The following is a 12,641-nucleotide window of genomic DNA, read 5'->3' as shown; positions in this document are numbered from 1 at the left end:
TTACGACAAAGGAAACTACTCACACAGCCGTATGTCATAATTGAGGCACTTCTTTTTTAATCTAATATTTTAATGCAATCAGAATGACACTGTTATGTATAATAGTTTGTTTTTAAAAAATGTAAATTCATATACATTACAATACATTTAAAAATACTATTTAAGTTTATGCCACAGACAAAAAATATTTATAAAAACGTAATTAAAAAACGCATAATATTTTAAACGAAAAAAAAAATAACAAATATATTTGACTATAACTACACGTTTAAAAACTAACATTATCACTTTGAATAAATTAACGACACTTACCATTAAATATTATTATGAATTAAATAACTCTGACTAATACGTACATTAAAATATTGTTCGTCCGTCTCTTTCATCAACATACAGTTAAAAGAGGACATTATATGTATATATAGTGTTATTTTGACAACCATTAGAGTTTATGTGCAATGTGATTTTGGCGCGAAAATTTTTGTAATAAGTTCCATAAATGAAAAATTAGAAAGTGAATCTTAATACAACATAGACAGAATTAAAAATCGGTCGCTAAAGGTATAATTTGGTGAGTATTAGACATTTGAATAGGTGTGTTCACAACGCATATAATTTTGTACCTTATTATCAATTGGAAGGAGATGGTTTTTAATTAGGATGTAATATTGGAATTTTTTACATAAAGATAGTATAATGTAATAGAAAAATGAAATAGAAATTTTGGATTTTAATTTTTTTTTGTTTAAACAACACGTTAGTTGGGTTGCTTTAAAAGATTAGATTTTGTTTGGAATTTTTTACTCCCTGTCTTACATTATCGTATAATAGTTACTTATGTTATAATTACAGTATGTTATATTATAATTTATACATCGCAATTGAAGTATCTAATTTCGGGAACATATATTATATTAACCGAAATTATTACACACAGATATCTGTACAATTTTTTATTAATATAGTTAGAATTGTGATGACATTGTTTAGGGTGGGATTAGTATTATAATAAACATGGGGTTCATTTACTAACGTGTATACAGTAGTTGAGCCGAAGCAGCATCGACAACGCTGTCGGCAATCATTCCGGGAACGCATTTCGTCGATCATCATTTCAGGAACGCTTGTCATTCCGGGAACGATCATTTTGGGAACGATCGTCATTCCAGGAATGCTTGTCATTCCGGGAACGAACTTCATTTCGCGATCGTCATTCAGAGCTTGTCATTCCGGGAACGAACGTCATTCCGGTATAATTCATTCCGAGAACAATCGTTATTCTAGAACGTTCGTCATTTCGCGCTCGCCATTCCAATACGTTGGTCATTCCGGGAACGTTGGTCATTCCGGGAACGTTGGTCATTCCGGGAACGTTGGTCATTCCGGGAACGCTCGTCATTTCGGGAACGCTTGTCATTCCGGGAACGATGTAGGAGGGTTAGGCCCGCGCGGAGGCCGGGTGGTAGGTGATGACGTTGTGCGCGTGCGTGAAGGGCTGCGGGGCGGGCGCGGCGGGCGCGGCGGCCGCGGCCGGCAGCTGCAGCGCGCGCGTCCTGCCGCCCAGCGTGCACCGCGTGCTCGCCCCGCGCTCCACCTCCACCGACAGCGACCCGCCCGACACCCTGCACACCGCCGCCAGTCACTCACCAGCCCGGGCCGACTCACACCCAGGGTCGACATCCGCCCGGGCCGACACCCACCCGGGGCGACACCCACACAAGACAACACTCACCCAGAGTAAAATTCACCCGGAACGACACCCATCCGGCATAACAGCCACCCGAGACAACATCATCTCGGGACAACGCTAACCCGGTAGTAAGCTGTTTTGTAAGTTGTGTTCAAGGTTGATAATTACGAAAGCCATACAGTTTTGTCCTAAAGAATGGCAACAAATTAGGAATACCACAAATATAGTATACGATTACCTTCAGCCGGAACGTTAACTTATTTGCCATTACAGAACACGCGCAACTGAAGGATCGAAAATAGCATATGCGCAAAATATTGCACTTTTCCTGATTCTCTTTACCTACTTCAACATACGAGTAGACACTCTGTTCCGCACGAAAACAGATTCCCAAGTAAAACAGATGTATGTATATAGGCAACAATAACAATTTATATTTTTATACATACAAATATATAAATATAAATAAATATGCCTATCCGTCTTTTTAATGCTTAAACCGATTTGACGGGACTTTCTCTTGAAAACAGCTTCTATTATAAGCTTTAACTTTGGTTACATTTATTTTAATTCAACGGGAAAACTACCAGGTATATAAAAACAATACTAACATGTAGTATCTGTTGGCCAGCACGCCCACCAGTTCCCCGACGAAGTCATCTCCAGGCGCGGTGGGCACCAGCCCCACCACCAGGTCGTTGCTGGTGGACGGTACGCTGACTACCACCAGTTGGACTTCGCTGCTCATTATCCGCACCGCCCCCACCTGTGCACACACTTTGTTTAATGCCGGTGGATAACTTTGACAAAGTCATCATGGTAGGTACATGGACTGTACATGCACAAACCATCCCTCCGATCGATCCCTCGTCCAATTCGAACGGGGTCCAAATTATGACGGCCTGAGCCAAAGTTCGAACCCCTAGCGGTGCCCTCAGACTAAAGTCGTATCCGTCAGGCGGGAGCTGGCCTTCAGCCGGTCCGTAAGTCCCGCGTGTATGTGCCAACTGCACTCGCTCTCTATCGTTCCGTGAAGCTGTAAAGGCCATCCGCTGCCAATAGCATTAGTGTAATCCAAAAAATGCGGAAACCAATTTTAATTAATTTTGGTATAAAAACAAACAGGGCCTTGGAGAAGAGAATAAGGTATTCGAAGTATTAACCCTGCACAAATAACTTTACGCGCACCAGAAAATTATACGTACAAATATAAAATCAATAGTATGACTAGTTGTCCCGACAAACGTTGTTTAGCCTTAAAATAAAAAAAAAAAATTTAGGGGTGGACTACCCCTAACATTTAGGGGGATGAAAAATAGATGTTGACCGATTCTCAGACCTACTCAATACGCTCACAAAATTTCATGAGAATCGGTCAAGCCATTTCGGAGGAGTATGGGAACGAAAACTGTGACACGAGAATTTTATATATAAGATAATATAATTTAAAATGTTACTAATATAACTCATAAAAAATAATATCCAACTGTCCCCCTGGAGACCACAGTTGTTAATTCCTAATACGATGGTGATTTGAGTTCTTGATGAATTCACCACAATGTGCAAACTGGCAGCATCCTCATCATATCATCTTTCACTCGTCTGCTAGCGTATACCGGTTAGGATAAACGGGTACACCATTCCAACATCAAAACCTACCTTACCTAAATTAAACTTATTTTACCTCCGTCGAAATTACGAATGCCGAGGTTCGAATCCTTAGCGGTGCCCGGAGACTAAAAACGTACCCGTCAGGCGGGAGTTGGCCTACAGCTGCTCCATAAGTCCTTCCGCTGGTTTGGAATGTCATCTGCACTTGCTCGTTCGGTGAATCTGTAAAGGCCAGCTGCGGCCAACGGCATTAGAATAGTTAAAAAAAGATCTTACCTCAGCTATAGACGTGGGCTTCTTGAGGACTTTGAACGTGTTAGCGTCCAGTTTGTATATGGCTGTTTCGGTAATGAGCAAACATCTCTCTGCGAGCTTGTTGTATCTGTTGAACTTGTGGACTTTACACGAGAATAATGGCTTGCCGATGTGCTGACTCCTTTGGAGGTTCGCTATCGATGCTTTGTAGAGAGCTATAACAATGATATACTTTCTTTATATTAAACAATTATTTTCAATATCATCAAAATCATTTTCATCGACATTATCATCATCATCATCATTAATGGTATCATCATCTTGACCTCATTATCAACAAAATAGTTACTTGGTAGTAGGTATAAGTGAGATAGAAATACTCATGCAATGTACTTTCTAAAAAGTATATTTCGGTTAAATATCTTCTATAGAAAATAGTAATCGATTTGATTGATTACTTTTTAAATTAGGATTATGATCATGAATGCGACGGTGATTTAGAACATCGCCATATTTTCGAAGTTCGTGGGTGTGATTCCTCGCATGGTACAAATATTTGCGTTCGTATGTATTTACAAAAAACCTATGTCTTTCCATAAGTCGTCCAATACCGTACCCATAATCCGAGCTTTACTTAGCTCGGGACCGGATGGCGACGACTCGTCCTATAACATCGTGATCGAATGAATGGATCGCGTACAATAGTGTAACTGACCGGACTTGGGGTTGTACCCGTCGTGGGCGAGGTAGTCCCCGAGCCAGCCGCGGGCGGAGCCCCAGTGCGCGCGGCGGGCGGCGAGCGCGCTGGCGGCGCTGATCTTCATCTTGAGCTGCGGCCACTGGTCGCGCGGCACCGGCCGCAGCACCAGGTACGCGCGCCAGCGGCGGTACGCGGCCTGCAGCAGCGGCGCGGCCAGGCGGCGCGGCGCGGCCGGCCACTGCTTCACCACGCCGCGGTTGCGGTTCAGTTCCGCCTGCAGCTCCGCTATGTACCGATTGCACTTGTACCGTCTGCCGAGCGAGAATACTCATCTATTTCTAGTTCTAGACGTTTATACGGTAAGTGAACATTTTGAATTAATACATTCTCCTAGTATTTACTCTGGTGCAAGTTAATAGCGAAGCAAATGTAGCTGAAAACACTTACACTCTTTCACGCGCGAATAAACCTTTAGAGAAAAAACTATATGATGTCAGGGAAAGTTATAAAACAAAAGTTATAGATACCTTTATATTGTTGCAGCTTAACATACCCTTTCTGACTACGGAAAATTGTAGAACAAAAGTTATAGGTCCATTTATAACATAGTAAGCTTAGTATAGCCTTTCTGACTAACGCAAAGTTGTACATCAAAATATGTTCGTTAGCATAGGTACTATCATATCCTTGCAGCTTAAGGTACCTTTCTTGACTAACGGGAAGTTAAATAATACAATTTTGTTCGTTACCATGGGTTCTTTAATATCATTACGACTTAGTACAACCTTCGTGACTAACTGAAAGTTCATGACTAACTAACGTATGTTGGTATATGAAAAATTGTTCCTTACCATTGGTAGTTTTATATCCTTGTGGTTTAGTATCCCCTTCCTAATTATCCCTGTATATATGGTGAAATAGTGTTGTGTTGCTTACTCATTCCTACTAACTCTGTACATGGTGAGTAAGAGTGAGGTAGTGTTGTGTTGCTTACTCTTTCTTACTTACCGTATACATGGTGAGTGAGAGTGAGATAGTGTTGTGTTGCTTACTCTTTCCTACTAACCCTGTATATGGTCAGTGAGAGGGGGGTGGTGTTGTGTTGCTTACTCTTTCCTACTAATCCTGTACATGGTACGTGAGAGCGAGGTAATGTTGTGTTGCTTACTCTTTCCTACTAACCCTGTACATGGTACGTGAGAGCGAGGTAATGTTGTGTTGCTTACTCTTTCCAAGTAACCCTGTAGACGGTGAGTGCGAGTGAGATAGTGTGGTGTTACTCACTTCCAGGCGTTGTATATGCGTAGCGCGGCGCGCATGCGTCGGTACCGGTTCCTGGCGAGCGTGCCGCGCCACAGCTTCTGCAGCAGCGTCACGATGGACGGCAGCAGCTCCGCGCGCGCCGCCTCCAGCCCGTGCAGCGTGCGCGCGCTCCTGTCGCCGCCACCACCACACGTTACTATCACACTTGTCTTGTCACCGACATTATATAATATCAATAACAATAGTTGTGACGTAGTCGAGTGTCATTAGTCAGTCATGCTCATGATAGTCGAGCGTCACTTAGATAATAATAATCTTGTCCTTGGATTCACACAGCGCCATCTATATCTAAGTTAAGCTAACTAAAGCTTGTATCACGATAATTGATATATATACATAAAAACATAATAGGCTACGGTAACGATTTATCATCAAATGCTTGTTTGCTTGTTTTGAGTCGTATGCTTGTTTGCCACCATAATAGTATAAAAATAAAAAACACCCAAACCGATACAAATAATAATATACATAAATATAAATGTTTATACCGTGCCAGGAATCGCACCCGCGACCACTAGTAGTAATGCAGTGCTAAACCGCTAGATCACCGAGGCTGTCAAATAATAATCATACTAACATTTTAAATGTATGTATGGGATGGGAGGTCGGATGGTTCTTCGAGTTTGACAGATGACATACCAAACACGAGGAAGGACTTAGGTGTGAATGTATGGATGAATATTTGTTACTTTCAAAAACTACAGAACTAATTTCCATGAAATGTTAGAAATATAGCTATTATGTAAATTGAGTAAAATATAATGATAAATATCAAGACAGTGTGATGCAGACGCTGTTATGCGGGTAGTTTCATACTCCGCAATTTTCGGGTACAAAATTTTATCTTATATATATATATATATATATATATATATATATATATATATATATATATATATATATATATATATATCTATACATATACTACATCTTATATATAAAATTCTCGTGTCACAGTTTTCGTTCCCATACTTCTCCGAAACGGCTTGACCGATTCTCATGAAAGTTTGTGAGCGTATTGAGTAGGTCTGAGAATCGGCCAACATCTATTTTTCATCCCCCTAAATGTTAGGGATCGTCCACCTCAAATTTTTTTTTATTTTTTAGACAAAATTTTTAGTTTCTATTTTTTTATGATACAACATACAAAAATACATACAATCCTAAATTTTCACCCTTCTATCATCAACCCCTATTTTTTTATAGCGTTATTAATTTATATGGCAAAACAACGTTTGCCGGGACACCTAGTACATCTATAAATTCTCATATTACCTGATGAACAGCTTCGTATGCCCGTACTGTACGTCTGTGATCTGCAAATCCTTCAGCAGCACCATCACGGCATCCTTGTCGTTGGTGCCGCGGAAGTTAGGCCACGTGTACTGCGACAGCATCTTGTACCGCTTGAGGAACCGGTCGTACCGCTGCCGGGATGCGAACCCGGCGCGACGCACTCGCACGTTCTCCACCAGGCCTAGGTATGCTACCTGATGCCGTACCTATGTAACATATCTCATATACAGTCTCTTCTTACATATTTATAAGAATTTCTGTGTTTCACATACCACTTTCTGTGTGTTCTACATATATATGTAGTATATAAAAAATATATTTAACTTTTCACAAAAATAATCAACCTAAGCCTGATTTTACAATAAAAATATATGAAAATGAAATTGTGGCTGTGTTGTTCTCTCTCCTACAGATAATATTAAATATCTGGGTATTATAATCGACAAAACTTTAAACTGGAAACAACATATTGACTCATTAAAGTGTCATTCGTATACCAATATTCAAGAAAATTAGTTTATTAAGAGACGATAAAACTAGAAAATAGTCTATTTATCTTTATGTCAGTCTATTAATGGAATTTCAGCTTGGGGAGGAGCAAAGAAAACCATTCTGATCAAATTGGAACGCGCCCAACGAGCTATCCTTAAAGTTCTAAAATTTAAGCCATTTAGATACCCCACAACAGAGTTATACCGTGAGCTTACGGTGCTAACAGACGCCAGCTATATATAAAAAGAATTTTTATAAAACAAAACTCTCACCCAATTAACTTTGATAACTCTAAAAGATTAACACACAAAGTCAATTAATTATTTTTGCACAAACCTTTTTTAATTTTCTTGGACCATTACTTTATAATCGCATTAATAAAAAAGTATTGTTAAACAATAATAAATATGACTGTAGAGGACACTTCAAGATTTTTTACTGAAACTTGACTATACCGGCACTGAATTATTGCAGTTACATAATAGAACAATATTACAATACAATAACTATCATACATACATATATATACATACATTTACAATATGATGTAATATATTATAATATAATGTAACTTAGTGAATCTATACTAATATAATATTTTATCTATATATAATTACTTTATACTAATATAAATATATAGGATAAATACTTATCTTGATATATGGAGCATGAATTAGAAATTTTATCTTTAGCTTTTCTTTAACATAAATTCATTAAAAAAAAAAATACTTAAATTATCTGTATCGTTAACATATACTGTAATAAGTTATTATTACATTCAAAAGAATGTTGGCATCCCATTGTATTATAAAAACCGTTTGAATATAAAAATGAGGTATTCATATAGTGCGAGATTCTTACCTTGCCGTAACACAGTTATCTAACTAGCACAAATGATTTTTAACTGTATACCCTCAAAAATATTTGTTTTGTTTTATATAGTTTATAAATAGTAAAATTAACAAAAGTGAATAAAATTAGATTAGATTAGAAAATTATATTGGAAAAATGCTAACCTAACCTTAAGTATTTACAAATATTTACAAATATTCATAATGTTAATGTTAATATGTGTACATAAAAAATATATTACTTTTCACTGACCGTACATGAAAATATATGAGAAAGTTTCATTTATTTAGAATTTTTTTAAAAATTTCTTAAACAAACAGCTAGAACAGTATAAAATCAGATAAGACTCGATAACACACGAATCAAACATAAAATCCGTACATCAAACATCGTACGAACTATAGTGTTAACCGGGTCTTAACAAGAATAATTTTATGATAAACTAACTACTAAACGACTAAACTAACTATAAAGTTCAAACTTGTGGCGGCGTGGTGGGCCTGGTCGATGTGCTCCCTCAAATATGTTTGAGTACAATGATGGCTGGCTCATCATCTCGTCAACGGGTGCTGCTTGTGGGGACTGGTCTGTTCAGGTTGTGAACACTTACTAAATTTTTTGTTCTTTGCGATAGCATACGCTGGTGGTCACTCTTTTCTCCCAAATTTGAATTTTAATAACTGTGTATTATTACAAACATGTTCCACTAATATTTGAAAAAAATAAGAGCTGAGTTTCTTGTCAGTTCTTCTCATCTCGATATCATTCCGAACTGACGGTAGATTTGACATATCATAAGAGTCTGTAATAGACCAACATGAACAAAGATATTTTGAATTTGAATTTGAATTTGATAAATAAAGGTATTTCGAACCTCTATCGAAGGTTCGACAGTTTGCACTAGCCGTGATCACGAGAATTCAGCTGTGTTCAATCAGCTCGTGACCACGGCTAGTTATTATAAACATCCAGAATGGTAAATATAGAATTATTGGTGTTATGACCCGGTTAACAATATATACAAAATAATGTATATTAAACACAAAATATAAAACTAACTCTAGTATGATCTAGCTCCTTAAGAAAGAACAGTATAGAGATAGATAACAAGAAAGGTCTATGACTTTCTGTTATCTGTTTTCACTTAGGGCTCCCTGGACTCCCTAAAATATGGTCAAGCGCAGTGATGGCTGGCTCATTCGTTATACCCGTGAACGAGTGCTGCTTGTAGGGACTGGTCTGCTCTAATCACTACGACTGATTTACTCATACAGTTCTCAACCAGTTGCTTGCATATTTAATATTTTCCTTTTTTGAGTATTTCATTGAATTAGTGCTATTTTTGATAGTCTGTATTTACACTTCAACTTAGAAATGTAAAGTAACAACAAAATTATTTAAAAGAGCAACACGAAATCTGGCTCATTCTTCACAGCTTTCCAAATGAGCGATTGATTGAAAAACATGTGAGGACTATTGAAAAATATAAGTTTATTTGAATAAATGATTTTCTATTCTATTCTTAGGGATTGTGCATTTGTGTTTCGAATTTGTTCTTTAAATGTAGTGAGATAGTGTTGAATGTCTTACAAGCTGGTCGTCCCAGTTGGCGGGCGTCTGGAGCGGGTTGGGCTTGATGCAGCGCACGTAGAACGGCTCCTTGGTCTGCAGACCGCTCACCAGCGACGACATCGAGTTGCGGAACAACGTCGCAGCAGACGGGGGACGCTTCGACGTCTGTCACCAAGGTTATTTTATTGAAAACGTGCTACACAATTAATAACTTTATTAAAGGAGTATTACGACACATATTAAGATCTTGGAGGTACACCGTCTGATTTTTAGTAAGGTACAAGTCCCACATTCGGTTAGTCCAGCCAGAGCCGGATCCGGGAAGGCCGATGGGGTATTTTGAAGATATACCACGTGTTAAAAAAAGTTAAGTTAACCTTTTGTATGTGGTCTCCGCCTCTTTGCCACATTTCCGCCATCGAAGCGTTCCCGGACGGTCCCTTATCCACTTAATCCAGCCAGAGCCGAATCCAGAAAGGGCGATGGGATATTTTGAAAATATACCACGTATAAAAAAAAAGTTTAATGTATGTATACCTTTTGTATGTGGTCCCCGCCTTCTGGCCACATTTCCGCGAGCGATGCATTCCCGGACGAGCGCAGCAGACGTTTGAGGTCCTGCCACAGTGAGTCCTTGTTCTTGTCCATGAAGCCGGTCACTGCATACGTCACGTCGCCCGCGTAATGCCTAAATGTCATTTACACGTCAGCTTCACGTCAATCAAACTTTTATCGCAGTACACACATACTGGTCATCCCCGTACTGCCCTAGGGGAGTGCTTGGGACCTCGGCGCGGACCCCATTGCGGCTGGGTTAAGGGCTAAGCCTCTTAGGATGGGATACTTAAAACAGTAATAAAATTAAAATAACTTACACTAACTTAAGAAGTAGAGCTGTTAGTAGTTAATCGAAGTAATACATGGGAACAATTTTATTTTTTGTTAATTTAGTTTTTGTATTTTTTGGCTGAGTCAAAGCGGAGGAGGAACGGGCCGTAATGACACGTTAGAGAAATGTACAAGAACCAGTGTTGTGTTGTGACACGTCAGAGTCCGCTATATATTTTCTTGTAGGTTCACTTTCGTGGGAGAACATTGAAAACGTGTCACATGTCCTAGAGCTACGGCTGTATTGATTCAAAATAACGTCAGAAGACGTCATTCTTGTATAGACATATAAATGTCTTAACTAGTCATCACATCACGACACATCAGACAAATATAAATCCACCTAAGAATAGAATAGAATAGAAAATAATTTATTCAAATAAACTTAATTTAAGCACTTTTGAATAGTCAACATTTTTTTAAATCTACCGCTTATTTGGAAAGCTGTCTCATCACAAGAAGAATTAAAGAATTAAACAATCCTTGTAAGTTCACATTTTACAAGTCGAAACGTGTGAATACAAACTACCAACCAGCACTAATTGATTTAGGCTCAAATATAAAAACACAATAACATTAAATCAGTCGTAGTGATAAGAGCAGACCAGTCCCTACAAGCCGCACTCGTTCACGAGTATGACGGATGAGCCAGCCATCACTGCGCTCGACCATATTTTAGGGAGCCCAATGATCCGGCCCACCACGCCGCCACATGTCTGGACATTTTAGTGAGCATGACTACTCATTCCACTCGACCACGTCAAGTCAAGAATATTTTTAATTTATGTGAAAATGTATATAATAATTCTAAATCTCTTCAGCCAATATTATCAACAGTTAGACCGCACCTATACGTAACGTAAGATGAGATTAATAAACATTACTCACGTGATTCGGAAGTCGACGGAATGCTTCAATTTCTTATCTGTGGGCGCCAGTTGGCGGGACGTATAATGCTTGTGGCCGCTCAACCTTTTGTCCATTGCCTCTAGTAACTGACTATCTGAAATCTGAAAAAAAAAACATTAATGTATTTCAGTAATAACAAAATTTATTCAAAGCAAAGGTATAACATTTTTTATAAGGGATAAACTAAAGTGGAGAGTATATATTGCAGATTGAAATGAAATGGTCTGAAATGAAACGATATTTATGAGGTTAGATACTTAAATTAGATTGCAGTCTGTGCCGTGACCACAGAGACAATTTATATTTATATTTTACTAGCTACTCGCCCCGGTTTCGTCCGGGTGTACATGTATTATACATTTATATGTATTATTCAAGAGGATTATAGAGTGATTCAAGAGGAAGGTTTATACCATCCTCTTGAATCACTCTCACTCATCTATTAAAAAAAACCGCTTCGAAATCCGTTGCGTATTAAAGAGTTAAGCATACATAAGGACAGACAGCAACAGCGACTTTGTTTTATACAATATAATGATTATTATTTCATATAAATGTTAGTCCATAAGGTATCATAAGGTCTCTAAGGTAGGTATCTATATTATATATTTGTACAGAGACCCTTGAATAATTGCCCGTGTGAAGTCAGGCCAGATAACTAGCTTATAATATTAGCAGTGTATTTTCATTAACTTAGAGTGGAATGCCTTAATCTTATTTATTAAATTAATACAAAATAAAGTTACGGCAAAAGTAAAAATGTTAAAATAATGTAAAAATAAAAAAGAAATCAGTTTGTATGGAAACTCGTCATTTTTAAAGCTAGAACGATGATACTTTTTTCTTTGGCTTTTTATAATTAGCCCAAGAAGGTAAAAATGCTATACAAGATCACTATTCCACGCAAACGAAGTCGCGGGCATAGCTGGTAATTAAGACATGTATATTCTAATTTTTTAGATGAGGCAAGGCTTCTGTGCACACTTCAGTATCTTGGACCTTACCCAAAAATGTATTAGAATGTGATGCTTAGTGGGATCGAGGCAGAGGCAA

At 38.2% G+C, this 12,641-nt stretch overlaps 1 protein-coding gene across 1 annotated transcript in view; it reads right to left on the bottom strand.

The window, feature by feature from the left end:
* Positions 1-1,438: 1,438 nt before the first annotated feature.
* LOC131854364 (unconventional myosin ID-like) overlaps positions 1,439-12,641 on the bottom strand; it is a 70,262-nt gene continuing 59,059 nt past the window's right edge. Inside the window, exons 9-17 of the mRNA XM_059205471.1 lie at positions 11,568-11,689; positions 10,329-10,479; positions 9,810-9,956; positions 6,855-7,081; positions 5,541-5,690; positions 4,272-4,567; positions 3,578-3,771; positions 2,302-2,456; positions 1,439-1,622 (exon numbers count right to left, since the gene is read on the bottom strand). Of these exons, the coding sequence (XP_059061454.1) occupies positions 1,439-1,622; positions 2,302-2,456; positions 3,578-3,771; positions 4,272-4,567; positions 5,541-5,690; positions 6,855-7,081; positions 9,810-9,956; positions 10,329-10,479; positions 11,568-11,689 (1,626 nt within the window). The remainder of the gene's footprint in view (positions 1,623-2,301; positions 2,457-3,577; positions 3,772-4,271; positions 4,568-5,540; positions 5,691-6,854; positions 7,082-9,809; positions 9,957-10,328; positions 10,480-11,567; positions 11,690-12,641) is intronic.

The sequence above is a fragment of the Achroia grisella genome, unplaced genomic scaffold, assembly GCF_030625045.1.
Source record: "Achroia grisella isolate CSIRO2021 unplaced genomic scaffold, CSIRO_AGI_Agris_v1 utg980, whole genome shotgun sequence".
In the NCBI taxonomy this organism is placed as follows: domain Eukaryota; kingdom Metazoa; phylum Arthropoda; class Insecta; order Lepidoptera; family Pyralidae; genus Achroia; species Achroia grisella.
The sequence above is the reverse complement of the archived record's forward strand: the minus strand, read 5'-3'. Positions and strand labels throughout refer to the sequence as shown.